The 21513-nt window shown below is 40.9% G+C and overlaps 1 protein-coding gene across 6 annotated transcripts in view; it reads right to left on the bottom strand.

Moving 5' to 3' along the window:
• Positions 1-1432: 1432 nt before the first annotated feature.
• The window catches only part of GRM1 (glutamate metabotropic receptor 1), a 186027-nt gene continuing 165946 nt past the window's right edge, over positions 1433-21513 (bottom strand). For 2 of the 6 annotated variants that reach the window (XM_027687524.1, XM_027687533.1), the window contains exon 9: positions 1433-5237. In XM_027687524.1, coding sequence (XP_027543325.1) covers positions 4403-5237 — 835 coding nt within the window. In that variant the 3' untranslated portion in view covers positions 1433-4402. Of the gene's footprint in view, positions 5238-15437; positions 15523-16579; positions 16619-21513 lie in introns of all 6 variants that reach the window. The other 4 variants (XM_027687559.1, XM_027687549.1, XM_027687569.1 and 1 more) reach the window with 4 other exon arrangements.

Here is a 21513-nt window from a genome sequence, read left to right as displayed (position 1 = left end):
TTGCAGACAGAGACTTGCCAAGTGTCTAGTGACTCATTTATTTGGGAAAAAAGCCACCACGACAATACAATCTGCAAACCCACAATTTTCCTACTCCCATGTAAGAAACATTTTTAACAGCCACTCAAGATCTTGTGTAGAACAGCTATTAGCAACATGCTTCTGTTTTTCCCCAAAGAGTGATGAATACAACTCCAGGGGCCCAATTTCTATTGCCTTTTTCTTTTGGTAGCCACTTACTCTGTGCAAAGTATATGTGACACACCAACCTGGGTCCAGAGACCTGACTTATTCAGCAGAGCTTGAGGGGACAGGCATGGACTAGGCTGGTGGAGCTGCCAATACTCTGTCCTTGGCAGGAGGCTGGAGACTAATGCTCAAGTATGCTAATCTGCTTTGCTGCTCTGTGGTCCTGGCCCAGTCATCCATTTACCCAGGGCAAAGCTACTTTAGATGTGTTTTTTCAGTAGCTTCCATAACACTGCACTGGGTACTCTGGAGGGAAGTAAGTGCTGCGTTGATCTGAGGATGTTTTTGTAATTGAATATGCTTGGTCAGCAGAACCTTTACTAAAAGATAGATAGAATAAATTTTGAAAGCAAAAAAAAAAGGGGAGGATAAGACAAAGAGGAGCTTCTATGCCTCTATGAACAAAGAGACCAAACTTTTGGCACTTACCACTGAATGCAATGTGATTTTCTGTACTCCGGCAGTGCAGTAGTCGTAGGTGGACTGAACCCTCAGACGTGGGCTATTGCAAGGCCAGATCCAAACCAAGGAACCACTAGAAACAAGCTTATTCACAAGCATAAAGAGAAAAAGAGCTAGGTTTTCCATGTTTGCTGCCACTCGAGTCTGAGGACATCAGCAGCACTCCAGAAAAAGCATCTTGCTGAGGCACACAACAGTTGAGGGGTCACCAAGAAGCCAAATTGTTTGAGTTGCAGAGCAGAAGTGAAGAGTCCCAGTACTTTGCTCTATACAGAAACAGTAAAAGTAGGAGGTAAAAAATGCCTGGGATGGATTAATGCCTGTCACTTACAGCTGTCAAGAAAGCATATTTGAGTTTCCCTGATGGGAGAAGTAGACATCTCAAAGACTGTCTCCAGAGAAAGGCTGGTGTTTCCCCACGTCCTTGGGAAGCAAAATTTCCTGTCATTTCCCATCGAATCCTCTTCTACAACTTGTCAGTCTGAATGCATACCTAAAGTGCTACTGATTGTTATGAGGAAGTCAAAAAGCTGGGCTTTGTTTTCTAAACAAAAATCCTCCAACTCTCCACTATCTCACCTGCATGTCACAATCTAGTCCATACCCACCTCTATTTGAGTATCTCGCCATCTCTTATTCATGATGCTGAAAAGCCCTGGAACAATTAAATACTATATATGACTATTTTTTACTCAGGAAACAAAAAATTAAAAAATTGGCATTCTATTTTTAAATAATAAATAGAAAATATTTATTTTACAGCATTTTCAAGATCATTTTGACAAAAAGGCATTTTCATCCAGCGTTTGACGGACCAAAAGAAAGAACTTTTACAGAAAGCTTCATAGCTCATACAACTGCATACACAAGGTGAGTTCTTGATCTTAGATATATTTACGTATGTGTATGTTACCAGTTTTAACAATTACAAACTAAAAGTTAATATACTGAATTTCAAGAAAACTCCTACTTGTGATATAATTACATTGCAGTAATAAAATCAGTGCTTAATATGTTCAAAACAGATATGAAAACAATACTGTACTTTGCCCCCTTGCCATCTCCTCATCCATACAGATCTGTTATGTTTCTTTTTCTTATTTATCTCAGTTCTTCAAAGACTGGCTTCCTGGTATCAGCTCAGCGCTACTGACAGTGCATGTTTTTGAAAACAGCACAGCAGATCTTATACTACGATTATTAGAAGATAGAATCCATTGCCAGTGTGGTGATCAGCAAAGAAAATACGACATTTTTTTCACTGTTTTAATAAGTAATCAGCACGTAAAAAAAAAAAGAAGCAACAAAAAATACCCCCCTAAAAATCCCAAGCAGAAAAAAAAATTCAACCAGCTAACCCTCAGGCATCCTCAGTTCATTACAGAGACATCAATATTCTGACAAAGACAGAACTGTGTCTTTGGGCAAAGTCATTTCATGCTTTCCACATGAGGTCGAAGATAGTAACTGGCCACTAGTCATATTGAAGGGAGCAAACATTGTGCAAAGAGGATGAGGAGAAAAGACTCTCTCTGGTTTTGAGCACCAGCCAAACCTTCCAATACCAATACTCCATAACTAAGGCAAAACTATGAGATTTGGATCTTCAGAGAAGAATTGATAACTGGCAGCAGGTCTTCTTAAAATTCAAGTAAAAAACAAGAAATAGAATTATGCTGAATTCAGAAAAAACTCTGATAATGTACTCACATGTGGTTAAAGCATGGTTAAAATCAGGTTTTGCAACTATATTAATCTCGGGAAGAGATTCCTTTAAAATATTTTTGGAAATAAGTGTAGAACTGTGGTACAGATCCTCAGCTGAATTCAGCAGCACAAGCAAAGATCATAGCATCTAAAATCCTGACCTGTATATGTATAATAAGCGCATTTATAAATAGGGTAATAATCATTATAATTAAGTTAAAGCCACAGCAATTAGACCTGGACTTTGATCATGCCTGTCATTAGGGAGCTTTGGATTAGGCCCATCTCTAGGAAACATATGAAAGTTAGAGGAGGAGGAATAATAAATGACAGAACTACAACCGCCTAGAAGTGATCTTTAAGATGCTGTATTGTATATTAAATACAAGAATTGAAATCATATGGAAAGAACATGCAACTAAACATCATAAAGAGTTTAAAAGAACTGTCTATAACAAAACCTGGGAGTTTATCCACACATTAAGCACTGATGAAATTTCCTGTTCCGATGTGATTTTATTTTAAATTATCTGAAGTAGTGAAATAGTTGAATTACTTTTCCTGTCTCACCTGGATTTCTAAACCAGACTTTTTTTCTTTTTTATTTTTATATTTTCTTCCCTTTTTTTTTTTTTTTTTTGTTAATCACACTTGCTGCAAACATGTAAAATAACAAGATCTCAATGCACTGGTTTATTAATACCATATGTCTACTTCATAAAATATCTGCAAAACAAAGCACCCTAGTGTAAGGGTAACAACTGTCTCAGCTTGTATATGAGGAAAAAGAATGTGTTAGCACAGCATACAAACCTCCAAAGATCTATTGAATATTTGTAACAATGAGATATAAAAACATGATTGTAACATAAAAATATTCATAGTATATAAGACAATCTTCCAGTGGTAGTTATTGGACATTACTCTTCACACGCACCATACACACGCATACAGATACACAAACATACGCTCACTCCAGTCTCTTGTCTGGGAGCTGGCTCCATAACCCCCAGTATGGAATTACCTTTCTTTCAGATTAACAGTTGTTGCTCTCAGTATACAGCTATTTTGCAATGTATTTGATTCCAATGTAACACAGAGGAACGATGCAATGACATGGCAAAATATGTTATTTTATGAAAAGATAGTCAATAAATATTGTTCTGCTACAGGAAACATTGTGTAACAGTTTAGCCACATGGTTTGCAATCTTATACAAAAGGGCAGTTTTTCTAAGTCCTTATCATATTACAAGTACTACAGTGAGGGCTTTCTTCAGAAACCTCTTGAGTCTTGATCATGTTTCTCAGTCAGTTCACAATCAGTGTTAAAAAAGCCCAGATCCCCCGAAAAGCAGCCTAGTATGAAGAACAAATCGTTCAGACAAAAGTCAGTAAGAGCTATGTGCTTTCACATGCTCTCCCCCAAACACATTCCGCAGTTATGCCACCTGTAGAAACCAGGAAAAAAATATTTTTGCATATATGTCTCATATACAAGTAGCTTCGTTCCCCCTCACCACACTCCACCCTTCCAGCTCCTGGGTGTTTTGCTTCCGTAGCAGACAGACAGCAGTCATGAGGTGTGCTAATGACTTCTCCAGGTCACACTTCCCAGAGTCCTTTTTAAGCATTGCCAAGAGAGGGTGTGACTAAGTGTAATTATATTTTTTTCCTGTGTGTTTATTCTTTATTTTTTTGCTATAGAAGTTGTCTCTTGGGTTTGTGCTTTGTTATGGTTTCCTAACAATTTTCCAAAGTACAATATTTTTATTTTTAACAGATAGAGAATCTTGAGCCCTCAGAATGGATTTTTATTTTCTGTTTGTTTCATTTTAGTTATTTAAGTGCAGGAAGAAATTTTTGCTCTGTCACTTGTGACTTTGTTCTTTGCTCTCTCTCCCCACAGCCCTGGGAGACTTGTCTCCTCAAATCCTCCCAATGGGCAGCTGCCAAAGTCCTTCCCATCTTGTCTCTTGCAGCATCTACAGAGTGGACGAGCTTTGCTTATAATCCCTCAGGATGACAGAGGCATAGGTCACATCTGGGGGTGTGCAGAGCACCGACTCCGAGACAGGAGAGCTGGGCACAGAGCTGCCTGAAACCACTGAATCCCGGAAAGGAGATGGGGGCGTCAGTGCCGGAGAGTCTTCCAGAGTCAGTTTGCTGGTCACCGGCTCCTCGTCCTCCTCCTCCTCTGTGTTTTTCTCATACACATATCCCTGAATGAGCTTTACCTTCTCACTCTCCGCTTCATCAGCTGGGGGAGAGAGGGTCTCCTCACTGAAGGCAGCCACCTGGAAAGGCTGCAGGGGTGACTGCTGAGGTGGCGAGGGCTGGTACGGGGACCGCACGCCGTTCCCTGAGCCGGGAGTGGGAATGGCAGCATTGAACTCCGGGATGCCGGTGGTGAACTTGTTGACCACTCCTTGCAGCTGGTCCATGAGGGACTGTGGCTGCAGGGGCAGGGTCTTGGGGGACTGCTCAGGCAAGAAGAGCTGGGTCTCCTCCGCTGTAGCCTGCAGAGGTGGGGTGGTTGCCACCCGTCTATGCACCACCATGGAGGGGCTGCTGGCCTGGTTGAGGCGAACAGGCTCTCTATCTTCTTCCTCCACCACATTGTACAGAGTCTTACTGCTGATGTCGGTAAAAGTCAGGCTTTGGCCGTGGTAGTCTTTAGTGAGGGGTTTGATCACTGCTGTCTGATTGCACCCTGTCTCCTGGTTCTTCACATGCACTGAGAGTCTGTGCCATGTATGTTCCCCTTTGGGATCTTGTCTTCCACCTGGTTCAGACCATGACACAGACTTTCCATTAGAACTATGAATAAAATAAAGATGGGTTTATTTGCATTTACATTACGCAGACACAGGCAGTATAACACACAAGCCTACAAAAACACTGATTGCTTTTCCTCATTAGTAAGCCTCCCTCCTCCAGTTCTTTGTGTCCTCCCAGAAAAACTACATAAGGAAACAACAACGTTTTTTAACAACAGCAATTACTTTGATTTTCATCCAGAAGTGATTCCTTCCTGATAGTTACCCATCTTACAGCCAGCCTGGAAAGGCTAGCCTGTGGGAAGGGCTTCAGGAGGGCCGACTGTGATTTGAGGACTCAAGCTATATCATTTTTGTATCTAGGTTTGCTCATCCCACCTTGCAGGGAGGGAAGGAAAAAAAATGGGAAAAAAGTCACAGGAAGAGCTTTAATTAAGCCTGATTTACAGCTTAAAGGAAATATTTTTAAGCTGTTGGAAGAAAAACAACACAGAGTTATAGCCTTTGGCACACTGTGTAGAGAGAGGAATTGTCGCTAACCCCTCCTTTCCTTTTTATTCCCTCTCCTCCTTTCGCACTCAGGAACAGTTTAGCTATCAGAGAAACGAAGGACTTCTGGGGCCTCCATCAGGTAGGAGGCAAATGCATTTCTTCCCAGGTGACTATTATCTACAAATCAGGATAAAGTGCTGGGACTGAAAACGATTGATTTGTGTGGGTGGAGGAACAAGCAGTGACAAGACCAGGGTGAGTCAAACCCTCTGACTCCTCATACAGACTGGATCCCATCAAAGTGCTTAGCAGTTTGGCTGAGTGAGGATCCGAGGGTCATGTCTGCCCCTGAGGAACTGTAGGTTTTTTTGCATTTCCCTGTGCCCTTGAAGGGAGCAACACAAAAAGTAGAGTAGCAGCTGGTGGGACAGGGAGCTGAGTGTTGCTTAAGAGGATCAAGCAACTGTTTTATTGCAGGTCAGACAGTAGAGATCATTGACAAATTATAATATACATCACCTGTGTGGAAACTAGAGACAGAAATTCTGAGATGATTTATTCAAAGCAGCCTTAACTCAGGGTTTCATTCCTCAGTGACCAGGAGCCCTGAGGATTAAATTTCAGACCCTGTGATTGCCCTGCAGATGTGTGGTAAACTAGGTGGGAGCAGCCTCATCTCCTGCTACTACACACATGAGGCGAGATCGCTTGCCTTACTGTATTGCAGTATCGTTCAAAGTATTTTGCTTTTCCTTGCTCAGACTCTTGCAGTTCTCTTTTTTCAGGGAGTAAATAATTGCCAGTTGAATTTTATTTAAAAAAAAATAGTGACTGACTTTGTCACAGATAGTGTTGTAAATCTGTCAAAAAAAGAAAAGAAATGTACATGACAATGTGTCACTTTTCTGCTAAGCTGTAAATATTCCTGGAGAAAAAAGAAAAAAGCTTTTGAGATGGATCCAAGCTGGGAAGTTCATCTCCAGCTCCAGACTCTAAACACTGCACTCATCACCTCTGTGGGAACTGAAGCACTAGAAAAGGCCAATATAAAAAATTTGTAACTCCCCAAAGCATGTAGTGGGTAGGATCTGGAGCTGTTTGGATTTAGACCTTTAGCATAGAAAGTAAAAAAAACAAGTTCCCAGCTGAAGAATGAAAATTCTGATCAATGAAAAGATAAGAATGAAGGTTTAGAAGCATTCCTGTTTTGATCAAAATGAGCTGTGGTATGACTTTTTTTTTTTGAAGTGGTATACAGATAAGCAAATGAATGTAACTGTTGGGTGTGAAAGATTTTTAAAATAATATTTTAACATGCTAAGATCTTCAAACTGTTCATACAGAAACACATTTTGTCTGCTTTAACTTCAAAACAAGTCTTTTCTTGTAGAGAGGAAAATAAGTTAAGTGCTCTCATGTTGTATTTTGCTGATGCTGTAGCTTACAAATACTGCAGAGGGCTTTTCTGAAAAAAATACGATTATCTGCTGCCTTTTATGCTAAGTCCACTTCTACATAATTTATTTCTTCATATCTAGTTCTGGTGCATCATCTCACTTTTGAATCCCTCCTCACACCATCTGTTTAGTCTCTAACTCGTTTTGTTCCCAAGATTTTGTATTTTACATCAAAGACAAGCACTGCTATTTTAAGGAACTCACTACCTCTGTCTTAGGATCATGCTCCTGTTTATTTCGTTTCCCTCTCTCTCACTCTCAAATTCTGCTCTTCTGACTTCCTTCTTCCGTAGCACTCTCCGTAATGAACTTAATTGAGCTCAAATCGACAACCATGGTGCTAGGACTGCAATACCCAATCGTGAACAAACCATTTCATCAGGATTTGTCTGTTACCAACCAAACTGCTCTATGAGGAAAGCTGCTGCTGCCGATGCACCTTGCCTCTACTTGCCAGAACTTACTGTTCATAACTTGTGACAAAGAGCTTTAGAGCTGCAGTGGTTCTCTGTGGGATCCATTGGACAATATCCACTGGGAAATCTCTTTTCTGTTACTGTTCTCCTCAGACTCTTGTTCCAGCTCTTTCCCTCAACTTGCTCTCCTTGCTATGTCCGTGCACAATGACTGTTAATGAGTCATTTGAGATGGAGTCACAAGACTGTCATAGAAGTACCTGGGCTCTGTCTTGCTGGATGGCTGGTAGGGGGTTACACCAAGATTAGCACATTCAGGCAAAATTCGTAATTGACATGCAAAAAACCCACTTGTTATGCTGGAATAAAGACCAGTCATCTTGATTGGCATTAATTGACCTTTAGGCATAAGCAAATATGGGTCTGCAAAAGCCCAGACCTGAACTGACTCTCAGCAAGACAAGGAATCGCTTCACTTGTGATGATGAGAATCCTGACTGCATGTGGGAGGCATGGTCACCAAGTTATTGTCGTCTTCTCTTTTGAAGGAATTATCCATGGAAGGAGGTGAAGATCAAAATAATTTGCCTGGCATGATAGAAGAAGGGATGGTTTTCCCCACAAAGGCAAGAGAGTGCGCCAAGCTGAATTACAGTTGGGGTGTTGAAAACCTGATGTTCAATTGCACAGCGACAAGGTGGGAATAACTGGCGGTTTCTTTCTTTTATCAATAGGGTGGTTACCCATTTCATTTCTTTCATGTATTTATTTGTCTTTCCTAACTTTCTCTGTACTGTATACAATTTCCCATAGGATTTAGACTTCCCACTTACTGCCTGGATGTGAACCCCCTGGAGTCTTAAGGAATCTTTAGGTATGTACTTGCCTATACCCAGTGTAACACTCCAACTACTATTTCTTCAAATCCTCACATCTAGCCTAAATGTTGAGACAGATTCATGGATATCCTATAAACACATAAGATGGGCTTGTTTTTGCTTTATAGGCAAGGACATACATTTAGTTGCTTTTTCTCATTTTTCACAGTTTTATCTGTGGGTTTTGGTTTTCAGAGGAATGGAAGTAAGTATATTTCTTGTATGAATTTTTATTAGTTCTATGAGAAGATCTGTTGTTATTTTTGGTAATTCAAAGTGTTGTTTTTAATACATGCATTGATCTTTATAACATACTCTCTGCATGACTATGGGGCAGTCATTTTCTGGTACTTTCAGATGATTATTAATTACTAAACAAGACAGAAAATAACTTCAGACCTTAATAGTTACTAGCTGAAGGTTTTTAAAAGAACTGGTGCATCCAAATCTGAGACTCTGGTTCAAAATAATCCTGCCCAGTGGTAGGACATGCATATAGCTCGTTAGATATCTCACTGTTCATTGTTAAGTATCTCCAGATGCTCAAAATCTGGCTCTTCCTTGTGACAAGGAGTTCCCCAGACTTAAGTCCATTTTCAGGCCAAGACCAGAATCCTGCTCCTGCCAGTGCCTGGAGGAACTGACCCTGTTGGCTTCCTTGAAGCAATATCAAGTCTGAGCATGCCACAACAGGTGGTTTCTCTCCATACTGCAGGATCCTGAAGATGCCTTACTTTAGACTTTGAATAGCAAAGGTTTCTTTATATCTTAGAGGCTGAATGCTTCTGAGGTGAAAAATTATTGTCCCAGTGGTCTAAGGGAAATTAGTTTGTGCAACTCTCTGATCCTTTCACCAGCAAAGTTACAGCCTGAGATCCAAAGCACAGAGAATTAAATCAACTTTGAGTTCTGTATGCCTGAAATGTTGTCTTTTTTTTGTCTTGATCATTTTATGCATAACAATCCCTAACTGATACCACATGAAATGGTTTAACAGAGTGATATGTACTATGATGAAGTTAGTTTCAGGAACCCACAAGCTGGGAAATGGCTTCAGATGCAGTTAGGCAAAGTCCTTGAGAAAGAGCCCTTCCAGTTAAAACAGCAAGGGACATTCCTTGATCTGTTAGAGTTCATCCCCTGTTTCATCCCTTTAGAATGGTGGTCTGTTATCTTCTCCAAATGGTCATGACCTGAGGGAGGATCTCAAGCTTGCTGAGATGAGAGATACAGTCATTTGGGCCAGGCCTGGCGGTGCTAGACAAGATTCAGAACACAGATTTATCATTTAAGGCTGTTTTTTTTTAAAAGCGGCAATGGCAATTAACCAGAGGAAAAGGATATAGGAGAAATTATAAATATTACCTTTCTTTCTTTGTCAGACTGATGCTTTGTCCCAGCCTACCTCCTTGTAGTCACTATAGTAACTGAAATGCCACAGCTACTAGGAAGCATTGAGATAACCTGGCAGTCTCTTCTGTGAAGACAAAATCTTAGTAATGAACATAAAATGGAAACCAAAAAGAGCCTATCAACTTTGTCAGCAAAAACTGAGTCCAAAAGAAATCCTATCAGCAACCAGACAAGGTCAGTGTCAGGTACTGCCCAGTCAAAAACTGCTCCCACCTTCACAGAGTGGGGCACAGTTACAGACACCTGACAGCTGGCTCCAGAATGCAGAGTGTGTAGGGCTGATTCCAAGCACTGACACAGAGATGGCCAGCCTTTGGAGGCAGCAGGGATGCAGAGCAAAAGGAAATGCCCTGTTCAAAACTGTGCATTGGACAAAACCTTTCGCATCCCACATGGCAGTTGCTGATGGATGCCATCCTAGGGAAACCAGTGGAGGAATTTCTGCCCTGCCCACAGAAAGGCATTTAGCCAACTACAAGCTTTCTCCAACCCAGCAGTCATGTAAGAAGTGGTAATGAGCCTGAGCAAAGCTCTGTTCCGCTGCCACCTCACCGTTCCCGGGACTCAAGCTAACAAGCTTAAAATTTAAGGCTAGTACCTGCACTGCAGCACACTGTAGGTGCTTAGCTTGTATCACCAAGGTCTCTTCTATTATTGTCTCCATTTCAGTAAGGCCACTGGGGCATGAAATTTGATTAAAGGAGAGAGCTGATTTTAATCCAGGGTGGTGATATCTCCTGTACTGAACAGCCCCTCATCTCAGAACTGCCACAGCCAGTCCTGCCACTCATTAGCAGAGCAAACCACGCTGGTTAACGTGTTCCTGCAAGCCTAACTCCTGGAGCATTGCTTCTAGGGATTCATCTCTTACACCTGGGTTAGTAAAACTTCTCTGCCCTCTCCCATGAGCGAGGGAGCCATCATTGACCACAGTCTCTATCTCACGTATGCTCAGGATTTTTACCTGATATTAACACTTGAACGAAAAAAAACAAGAATCACAAACCAAGTTCAGCCTTAGTCCTTTTACACTATAACCTCTATCTTGGTGATAAGAGGAACTTAGAACAGTTCTCACAGCAGAATTCCAATGCTTTCTCTGGTGCTGTATAATTAGAACAAAGTTTAACATCCTACTTGCGTTTCTGGAAGTTTAAGTTACTGAACTAACTTTTCCTTGTTGCTCCACTCACTTTTTTTTTGTTGTTGTGGACAAAATTGCCTTGGGCATGGGACAGAATATTCCGTGCAAATTACAGTGCTGTTTTAAATGTATGATGGAAACTGCTACACAAAACATAGGAAAACATAACACCATCATACTGTCTTGCTGGGGAAGAACCTGATGATACTTAGGGATGTTGTGAGCAAGCACAAGCCCAGAGCTGCCTTTCCAACTCTCTGTCTTGCCATTGGCTTATGTCAAGTAAATCTAATGTATTAATTTCTTTCATTGGTTACTCCAATGCAAAAGTTAAATAGTATTTTATCTGAGTTACATATAGGCTACCTAATATACATTGACCCTATTGGTAACTGTTTTTTTTTTCTTTTTTTAAATTGAAATGTTAATATTATACAATCTGTAATGTGGCACTTTTATACAACTATGAATTCAGGGAGCAGGGGGATGGTGAGAGATGGTAGTGTAGTTGAAGTTCAAGGTAGTTGAATGCCTAAAACTTCAGCATGTATCACAGACCTTACTTACCCAGCTCAATAAAGGTGTGAGAATATTACACTGATAATGTGTATGAAGGTCTGACTACTAATTATAATTACTACTATAAATTTTTAGTCTCATGTAAAATATAGAAGCTATGCCACATTTCAGTCATCTTTCTAATTACTGGTGAAAAAAATTTGATTCCCATGTGTGTTCATTAGGTATTTTGAAAAAATTATCAAATAACTACTAATGTGTTGCTTTGAGAAAACAACTTAATCTAATAGATAATACAAAGTTCAGGATAATAAACAATTTGTCATGAACAGCAAGAAAATTCATCCTGTGTTCAGGAAATAAAGATGGGAAACCTGCAGATCAAAGTGAAATTGAAAAGTGCTCTTATTAGTGAATAGCTTTTTAATCTGTTTATTTTGTTGTATTTAATAAATAAACCTCACCAAATATTCAGAATTAATTCATCCTACTGAAAAAATTTTTGTAATTTTTTTAAGGATAATAAAGTCAGTGCATGGAAAAAGAATGGTATAAATCATTAGAGAGTATCTGTTATTAATGAAGAAGCACATTTGTGTTATCTGAAGATGTCTCATGCTGCACATTCAGATAAATGTATATGACAGTGCAGCCAGTGATAATGCCTGAACTGAAGCATTTATTCAGACAGGCTCAAAAAGGACCACAGTTAATAGAACCTGAAAATTGAAAAGTACAATGTTTTGTGCAAAGGGACCTGGAAAGCTTAGGAAAATATGAAGAAAATGCAAGAATTAAATTCATTTAGAAAGAGTGTGGGTGGGTGCAAGGAAGGCAAAATAGTATGTAGGACTGGGAGGCTGTGAAGCTCAAAAACCTTCAGAAAACATTACATCAAAAGAAATGCCATGGAGCTGCTGCTGAATAAGAAATACAAATTAATGAACTTTGAACATAATAAAACCGCAAAAATTGCCCATGGATTCTGTGTTTCCCACTCAAAAGCACCACATTGTGGTACAGGAGGTCTTTCCTATGAATGCAGTTTAATAGCAATTAAGACAGTTGGAGGTTTTTCCTTGCTTTCTGTAATCCTCTGTGGTTCTGATAGAAAATTATTTGGGGCACCATGTTTTTTACCAGAAAGATATTGACAAGCTGAAAGCTGTATACTGAACCGCAACAAAAAGCATTGGGGACAGAGAAAAGAGTGCATGAGATAAAACTAAAATTGCCAAATAGATTCAGGTTTTTCTCAAACATCTCATTAGCACTGAGGCTGAGAGGTACTTCACGTGGTATATAGACGCACAACTGAGACCTCTAGATGAAGCTACAAAAGGGACAATTTATGCTGAACATCCAGAATGTTTTCTAGTCAATAGCTGTATCACAGCAGGAATAAATTCGTAGTGAACAGATAAGCCAGTTGCCCTGGATATTTACTGCCAAAATGTGTGCAATTCTTGCAGAGGTAGCGGTCAATGAGGTCTTTCTCCCACTAGAACTTGTCAGATTCTCTGGTATACTTGAGAATAAAATAAACTCCCAACAATTTGAACAGTGCTCAAAGACATCAGACTTGCCTTAACATGCCAGCATTAAGTTCAAACTTAACCCTGTTGCCACAGGAAGCTTAGTCATGAGGCCCTGATTTGTAATGTACAGCTCTCCCTAATATTCTGCAGTAGATAGAGCAGCCTGTGAAACCTGTGGTGGTTTTGGGTGTATCTGAAAGTTTCCATGGTAACGAATGTGCAGCTTCAGAAGAAAAGAGCCCTGAAACTCAGAGGTGATGTTTCTGGTGTTTTTAAGTATGATAATAAAATTTTATTATTCTGTATGTTCATGATTCTGCATTTCTAATCATCTGCAGAATTATACAGAGAATGGAGATTAACATTAGTGAAAAAAACCCTGATGCTAAGTATTGTGTTCATCAAAACACAAGACAGTTTCAAGACTCTACATCTATTTGCTTGTAACTGGAAGGTGAGGGAAACCATAGCACCCATGGTGATTTCTAGCATATTGTGGTAGTGAAGCGGGGCTTTCCCAGAAAAACCTGGACTTGCAAACTGCAGCAATTCTGGTGAATGAGACTGAGGCATGACACCAGGCAGTGGTGTTGGGCAGCTGGTGATATGATGGACACACATCTACTGCTCAAACTGACATTTGTGGACACAGGGATCTTGGGCGGTCAGTTGCAGATGGAGGACATGCTCTTCCCCAGGACACAGTGCAACACTGCCCGGCCTCTGAATGCATTAGCCCTCGTTGGAGGGAGAAGGAAGCCTGAGGGGCAGGGATGGGCAGACAAACCAAAATAGCTTCATGCTCAGCAGGTCTGAAAAGCTCCACTGCTTCTTAAAGCCTTTTTTATCTGGGCAGCTGCCACAGGCATTTGAAGTTCCATTAACTGGTTGGAGTCCCACCAGAGATGTTTCTCAGGAGCTCATGTGGATGAGGATTTTTTTTTCCAAACTGAAAAAAAATCCCAAGCGTTGTCATGCAAAAAGCAGGAAGTTCAGCCTTCCCTGTGCTCAAGAGTTTCACAGCTTGTGCCCATGCTTTTTTGAATAGAATTTGTTGTTGCATTCGCCTTTGCCTCCTAATAGTATGTCTGTGTTGGACTCCCGTTTGAGTTTCCAGACAGACGATTGACGATCTGTGCCCTGGGAATCTGCAGCACTTGTTCCAGTTCAGAAAAGAAGGGCATATTTTTTTGACCAGAAGTTAGTATCAAAATGTTTGTACCATTCCTTACACTGCCTGTGTACAATTTGCCTTTCAGGGTGCCAAATCTGGTTGCTACACAAGCCCTGTAAAAGCCATCACTACTGCTCCGAATGTATGATGCATTCTATGGATTTCTTCTGATCTGCAAATCAGAGGGGTAGATTTGATTCAATTAACGTCATTGCTACCTGTGCTCAAATTGCATAAACTGGGACATACACAGAGCTAGAATGCTTTGCACTGATTAGAGCAGGGGAACAGCATCTCTGTAGCGAGACATCACTGCTCAAAATGCTGTGTCAGTGGATCACAGGCAGCTTTCCAGTTAGTCACTGCACGACCTTCCCCGGGGCAGGGAGCAGGACTGTTTTATATTTGCAGTTTATCAGATGGAAATGAGCAAAGATCTGGAAGAAATGAGGCAAAGCCTTTCAGTTTCTGCAACAGTTAGCATGTTTTCTCCACCTTGTTTGTGTTTGCTCAGAGAGGGCAGTATTTGCACTTTTTACTTCTGAAGACCTGAATTTTGCTATTGTTCACTGAACACAGAATATGCAGAATCTGAACATCTTTCAGAAATTATAATAGAAAAAAATTCTCTGCTATTATTTTAAGATACTGTTTGTTCCTAGGCCAAATCCTGCTGGTTTTATTTACATGTGCCTGCTAATGTTTCACCTGTCCTAAGAATCCCACCAAACAAATGTTTTCTGTGTTCCCTCTGCTGGCTGTGCAGCTGCAGTTCACTAACAAGCACTGTTAGCAAAAGTTGTGCACAGCAAAGGTGTCTCGCCATGACATAGCCACTAGATTGTTCTTTAAAACACACAGGATAGTGTCATCTCTATGCAAAACTGTAAAAAAGAAAAAAATATTGGCTAAATGGAAAAAGAAGATAAAATTAGTACAAAAAAGAGGACTTATTTGCAAAGTTGTAGGCATTTAGAAATAAAATTGAAGGCTTTAGAGAAAAAAATAAAACCTGCAAAAAAAATATTCACTGTCCTCTTCATCACATCTGGACAATCAATTTAAGGCATTGTGTGAAACAAGAGGACATAAGCAAATTTCCCATCTTTAATGGCATGCACCACATTTGTCCCATCATTAGACATGATAAACCAATGAGAAAAAGAAAGTAAGGGGTAAAACCACTCTTTGTCATGCAGCTTCTCTTACACATTCACTGCAGTGTGGGATTTTTCAAAGCTGCACATGTGCCGACGGACACTGGCTGGTGGGCGAGAACTCTGGCTGTCTCTTCCTGAAGATTGAAAAGAAAAAGACACCCAGTGAGTGGTTATACACATGTGCACACATTGTGGCTATACCACTCAATAGGTGCCTGTCCCTGACCTACATCTGAGGGCTTTGCCATCTTTTCTCCTCTTGTCACCTGAACTTCCACATAGATTTCTTCTTGACTCCAGCACAATATTGTTTAAAATAAATTTTTAAGGTGTTCATTCCTGCTTCCTCTGCTGAGCCTTGATGCACTTTACATACCAGATGGCAAGGGCTGCTGTGCATCTAGCTGTCAGAGGGACTTCGCCCGTGGTGTTCTTAAGACAGGACAAAACGGTGAAAAAGGAGCATCTGTCTTTCAAATCTTATTTACAAAAGCACCACCAAAAGTTTTTGTTGGTGGAGTTTTTAATATATGCTCAGCTGTCACTTTTTGCTTTGTCTCTTATTTCCCTAATCTGTTTTTCTAAATGTTTCCTTTCTTTTACTTTTGGAGCTCTAGCTGAATAGTCACTAGCTTTCATTATATGTGATTTCACTATTGTGCTTCCTTTTTTTTAAGGGAAACATTTGCCTTATTGAGGTAGACACAAAATGAATAGTCTCCTAAGCACTCTATCTGCAATGGTAATTCAATACGGGATTACAGATTGCAGTTTTGACCATTAATATAAGGCAATTTCCATTTCATTTTCTCCTCTTCCTTACCCTATAAAGTGAATGCAAATTCTCATTTGTCTTCCCCAGTATAAATAAAAATAATACACACACACACATGTGTGCTTTGACAAAAATCTCAGGTAAATTTGCACATGGAATGTATCGATGAATTTCTGCAAAAAAAATTGTCATTGTATTGCAAATAAAATGAAAATCAAAATTCAGCATTTCTTCCCATCAAACAATCATAGTGCATGCTTGCCAAACTACTGTTTGCCTCAAAACAACAGAATCATGGATGGTATGTGCATGTACTACATACTCAGTACAGCTGTTCATGAGCCAAACAAGCCATTCCTCTCACCACATACTAAAGCATGAGAGCACAGTGTAATGTACACAGAATACATGCATACCCATTTTGGAGCGGTAGATGCCTTGAGATGACTTCCAAACTATTATGAATAAAACACAAATAAGACATTCTGCTGAGCAGTTTTGCAAACCTAATCCCTTTGAAGTCTATAGAATAAAATTCCTTATCACGTGTAATGAGATTTCTGAGATTCGTAAATTTAAAAGTGATCACGATTAGGAACTTAGCTACCATGCTCCCTCCTACACCCTATTAAATTTACAGGGATTGTTAAGCTTAAACAGAATATGCAATTTCTACAGATTTCCGGTTTTCTTCATCAATTGAGAGAGTAAGATCTTTCTAATTCCTGCGCTTTTAGTTCAGTCACATGAGCAAATTTTAGAAAACAAGTAGCAACATGTAGTTGATTAGCTGAGAGAAATGTATTTCAGTTCTAAACGTATTTCATACACATGCACTGCTGTAAGCACAATACAGGGCACACAGCCACAGAGAGCCCTGCTCAGGAACCCTGGAAAAGGTGGAAGACCTTTGTTTCGAAGCACTGCTTGGGACTTGTGTCTTTCTGAGTCAACAGGCCTTGCCAACCATCATCCCTCAGCTGCCGCAGTTGGCTGTCACTTATTGTTTACCTAGTTGCACCTGCCTTGTATTTCTTTGTATTTATATCTGTCCCCAGAGTGAGTTCAGAACATTTTGCTCTCCAAGCTTTGGGCATTTGTAGGTCTTGTTATGAAATCTTGCTAAATGAAAGGACAAAAGAAGCCTACTTCCTCAAGCAGTTCAAAATGCTTCATAACATGTTCAAAATACAACATACTCTTCTCTTACTGTGACTGAAGTTGCGCTCCTCAGCCAAAATCTAACATGTTACTACACTAATCATGTAATAGAGCGTGCAAACCCAAAATTCCTGGCCAGGTTTGCATTCTGCAGGAGGTTGTTGTTGTCAAAATGTTGCCAAGCTCCATCAAAACAGTGGTCTGCCTTTTGGTCACGGGTGATCTTCACATGGTGAAACACAGCATATACACTACAGAAATCAGCTCTAAATCTCAAGGCTCATGCTTCAGTAGAATTGGATTTGGATTTATAGTGAAATTTAGGTTATAATTATGGGAAATGTAGTGCATGAGTGGATTGTATTTCAGTGAATTATTTTCCACTTATCAAATCATTGTCAATTGCACAAATAATAATAAATACTTTTGAAGCATTCAACTTTAAGTATTCTTGTAGGCTGGCTTTGTCTTACTAGCAGTGTGTGCTAATACTGCAGAGCCATGATTTAAAATTAGTGCCCAGATCTCCACACCTTTCTTTTTTTATTCTATTTTTAATTATGGCAATGTATTCCCTCTTCCTCCTCCCAGCCCTACAGGCAATGATGGTACTTCACATACATTTCTTTGGTTATCAAAAAATTAGGTAGCCTGCCCATCTTTACAATATGAGGATTAATGAGTCATTTTGGGGGCAGTTTTCTCCAGGGTAATTCCTGCTGAGTGATTATTTGTATCCTGAGCCCAGAGGCATGATGGATCTTCTGTGCATTTGAACGAGAAGCTGGCATACCATCATGAAAGTGTCTGAATTGCTTTATAGCAAACCCCTGGGTGCAGTAACAGGGAGTCTGGCAGAGGAAGCAGGGTGGCAGTGCAGGCAGTTCCTGAAAGAAGTGGATTAATTGCTTTACTTTATGTTCTTTGAAGCAGAAAAATGCTTCTAGCTAGTCATTCAGAACAGGGTAGGTAACAGGACTGTTGAAATCTGCAGTGAGGAATATAAAGGATCTGAGGGAAGAGTCACTTTTGCCACTGTTTTTTCTCTTAAGTGTAAATGAATCATCCCACGAGGCAAACATCTGTGTCAGAAGAGTGTAAATTGCCATCTGCAATGTTTTATATCTGAACAGCTGTGAAACTGGAAACATTCACCTTCTGCTCTGAAATTACTCTTTCTGCTCAATCAGACTACTCAAACGTATGCAAACTGAATGATTTTGTCTGGTGTCCAAGAAAACTGAAGTGCGATGTGTTACCTATTACTTGAAGCCATGGTCAGAGATCCTCCTCACTAGATGTCCAAGCTGTAAGAAAATCTTTCACATTCCCCCAGTCAAAAAAATACAGAATAGCACAGCCCCAGATTTTATATCATTTCATATGAAACAACTGACCATCAATAACATTAGGAAGAAAATAAGGTGGGGAAGAAATTCAAGAGAAGTGATGATGGCCTAATGCTGATGCTTAGAGTGATAACCCTGCATCAACTCCTCATTTTTAAGAACTTATGTATAACCCCTAGCTTTAATATAGGAAAGGATAAGCCTTGTACCATGTGCCCTTGACACATTGCCACACATTTAAGAGCAGTTCCTACTCCAGCACTCAGGTTGATTGGGCTCCGCACTCCCAAGGGACAGCTCACCAACACCACAGACTTTCTGGTCTGCCAGGTAATTGGGGAGGTAAGAACACTTCATCTGTAGAACCAGATCAGCAAAGTGTTCAACTCATCCCAAACCCTCTTGTCCCTCCAATTGGAGCATCTTCCTAGGCAGGAGCATGATTGTGTCTCTTCAGATGTTTGTGTCTCTTCAGAGGTTTGTGTCCTTGAAAGGTCAGGTTTTATGTACGGTTGTCATGGCTGGATAAAAGATACCTACATAAAAAGAAGCAAGGCCATGTCCTTTTCCTGTAGGATGAGGAGCTGAATTTTCAATAACTTTTGTATGACCCAGGATCTGATAGGAGATTTCTAAGCCAATAGAAAAAGCTGGGAAGGTGGGCAGGTTTTCAGTACAATTCCAGTCTAAGTGATGGCTGGAAATAATTGTTCTGTGTTTTAAATTAATTACGCTAATCAATGGCATAGTAGCAAGTTTTGGAGAGAAAGAAATCATTAAGAGCTGTGGAGCAAAGAACAGTACAAGTAGGAGGGAGGTTATGGGGTCATTCACCCTTCCCCAGCAGAGTGAGGCGTGCCAATAATTATCATCCATGGAAGACTGAGGAGCAGGAGGGACTTAACTGCACATGCTCTCTGTCAAGTTGTGAGCATCTGCCAAAGAGGACAGAAGGGCCAAGGTCACCAGGGCGACCAGAGTCCCAGAAGGATGCCCGGAAAGATGTGGCACTGAGTTGCATAGTTTTTTTAATGGCCAATCTTCGCGAACGAAGATTTTGGGAAAGGTCTTTTACCTTTCCAGCCTGCGCAATTGGATTTTTTAGGTGAGACACAGCACGCGCTGAACTGAGCCCACCCTTTAATCCTAAGTTTCATCTGCCGGGGCCAAGCAAGCTTGGACAATGGCAGTGAGGTCCTCAGGACGTAGGTTTGTTTAGAGTGACCTTCTCATAGATGGATGGCCTCACAGGGCTAACGGGCTCCATCTGCCCCGGGGGGACTGAGGAATCGAACCTGGGTCGCAGCTGTGAGAGTCCTGCATGCTAACCACTAGGCCACCAGGGGTCCCGAGTTGCATAGTGAAGACAGAGCAAAGGTCTTGTGTGCTTCAGGACACCCAGGGCAGCAATAGCCAGCTGTGTGCCTGTGGGAGTGCTCCCTGGCTGCTCCCTTCTGCTGCTCCACCCTCCCCTGTGTGCGTCAGCACAACCCTTGGAGCAATTGTTCAGTCAACTGGCAGAGAATGACAGGGACAACTACTCTGGGTCACAACTATGCCAGAAAAAGAAAGGGGAAAAAAAAAACCAAAAAAACCTATCAATTCCCAGTTGGAGTTCACAGCATGGCTGTCCAGATTCTTGTCCCTGGATAAGTGAAGCAATGGCATGGGGTGAAGGATGACTTTGGGTGTCACTTCTGGCTTAGGGCAGCTTAAAGCATTTGTGGACTTACAGGCTATGATAGCCCAAAGCAGCAGCAAGCAAATCTCTTGGCTGTCCGGGATGGTGGCAGGAGAGATTTTTGAGATAGTGTATATAACACAAAGGATTAAGAAATGCACATAACCGTATGTTTCAAAGGATATGCGAAAATAAAGGAGGAAGAACTGCTCACTGACTGCAGAGCACAGAGATGCCTGGGGCCATACTTTGTACTCCACAGGAGCCTGTACTGCCCAGACACACAAGCTGCCACTGCACACACACGTGAGCCCCTGCTACACACCCACACAACCTCCCACTACACCCCATGAGCCCACATTGTGCATGCACGAACTCCCAAGGACCTTGGGGAGCTACTGGCTTGCACACAAGTGCTCACAGAATTAATCTGCCACGTGGGGCTCAAGAACCCACAGCTCAGCAGGGTTAATGCCATCCACACGCCGCATCTGCTCACTGGGCATTTTTGCAGTTGTCTGTGCTGCTGTGGCTATGCTTTCAAGCATAGCTCCTTGTCAATCTGTTCAAGGTAGATAATCTCTCTGTGGAGGTTTTACACAGACTGTGGGTTTGCTTTTTTTTTGTTTGATTCTTTGTTTCTTGGTTCTGTTTCTGCTGACCGTCTGATTAGTTAGTTTGTTTGGAGGGCTTTGGAATGTTAAAAATGAGTAATGTGGAGTAAGTCCCAATTTTCAGACAACTCTTTCTTTGGCAATGCAAAGCTAGCAAGCCAACCAGAACAGGCTAAACTGAACCATCTGAAGATTTATCTTGTGCCAGGAAAAAAAATGGACAAAAGACAATATAATAAAAAAAATTTCCATTGGAGTAGAAGGAAAGACTAACAAGAACTTTAAGTAAGAAAGAGCAAACATTCCTGGCTTTAATACACTAAGGATGGGGAAGGATTAATAGTGTTGGGTAAAGAGAAAGAGGATATACTAAATAGAAGGTGGCTTGTAGATAGTCATTTAAATTGAACCTATGATTCTCTGGGGCTGATCAGACTAGAACTGCAAATACCAGCAAACCATCTACTAGTGAGGATTTGCTAGAATCAAGTCAGGGGCTCTTGTTTTGATACAGTTTAAGATCAGGTTTGACATCTTGGGCTGTG

Source organism: Neopelma chrysocephalum, unplaced genomic scaffold (genome assembly GCF_003984885.1).
Source record: "Neopelma chrysocephalum unplaced genomic scaffold, ASM398488v2 Primary Assembly neopelma1_23, whole genome shotgun sequence".
Taxonomy (NCBI): domain Eukaryota; kingdom Metazoa; phylum Chordata; class Aves; order Passeriformes; family Pipridae; genus Neopelma; species Neopelma chrysocephalum.
This window is presented reverse-complemented; position numbering and strand designations above follow the sequence as displayed.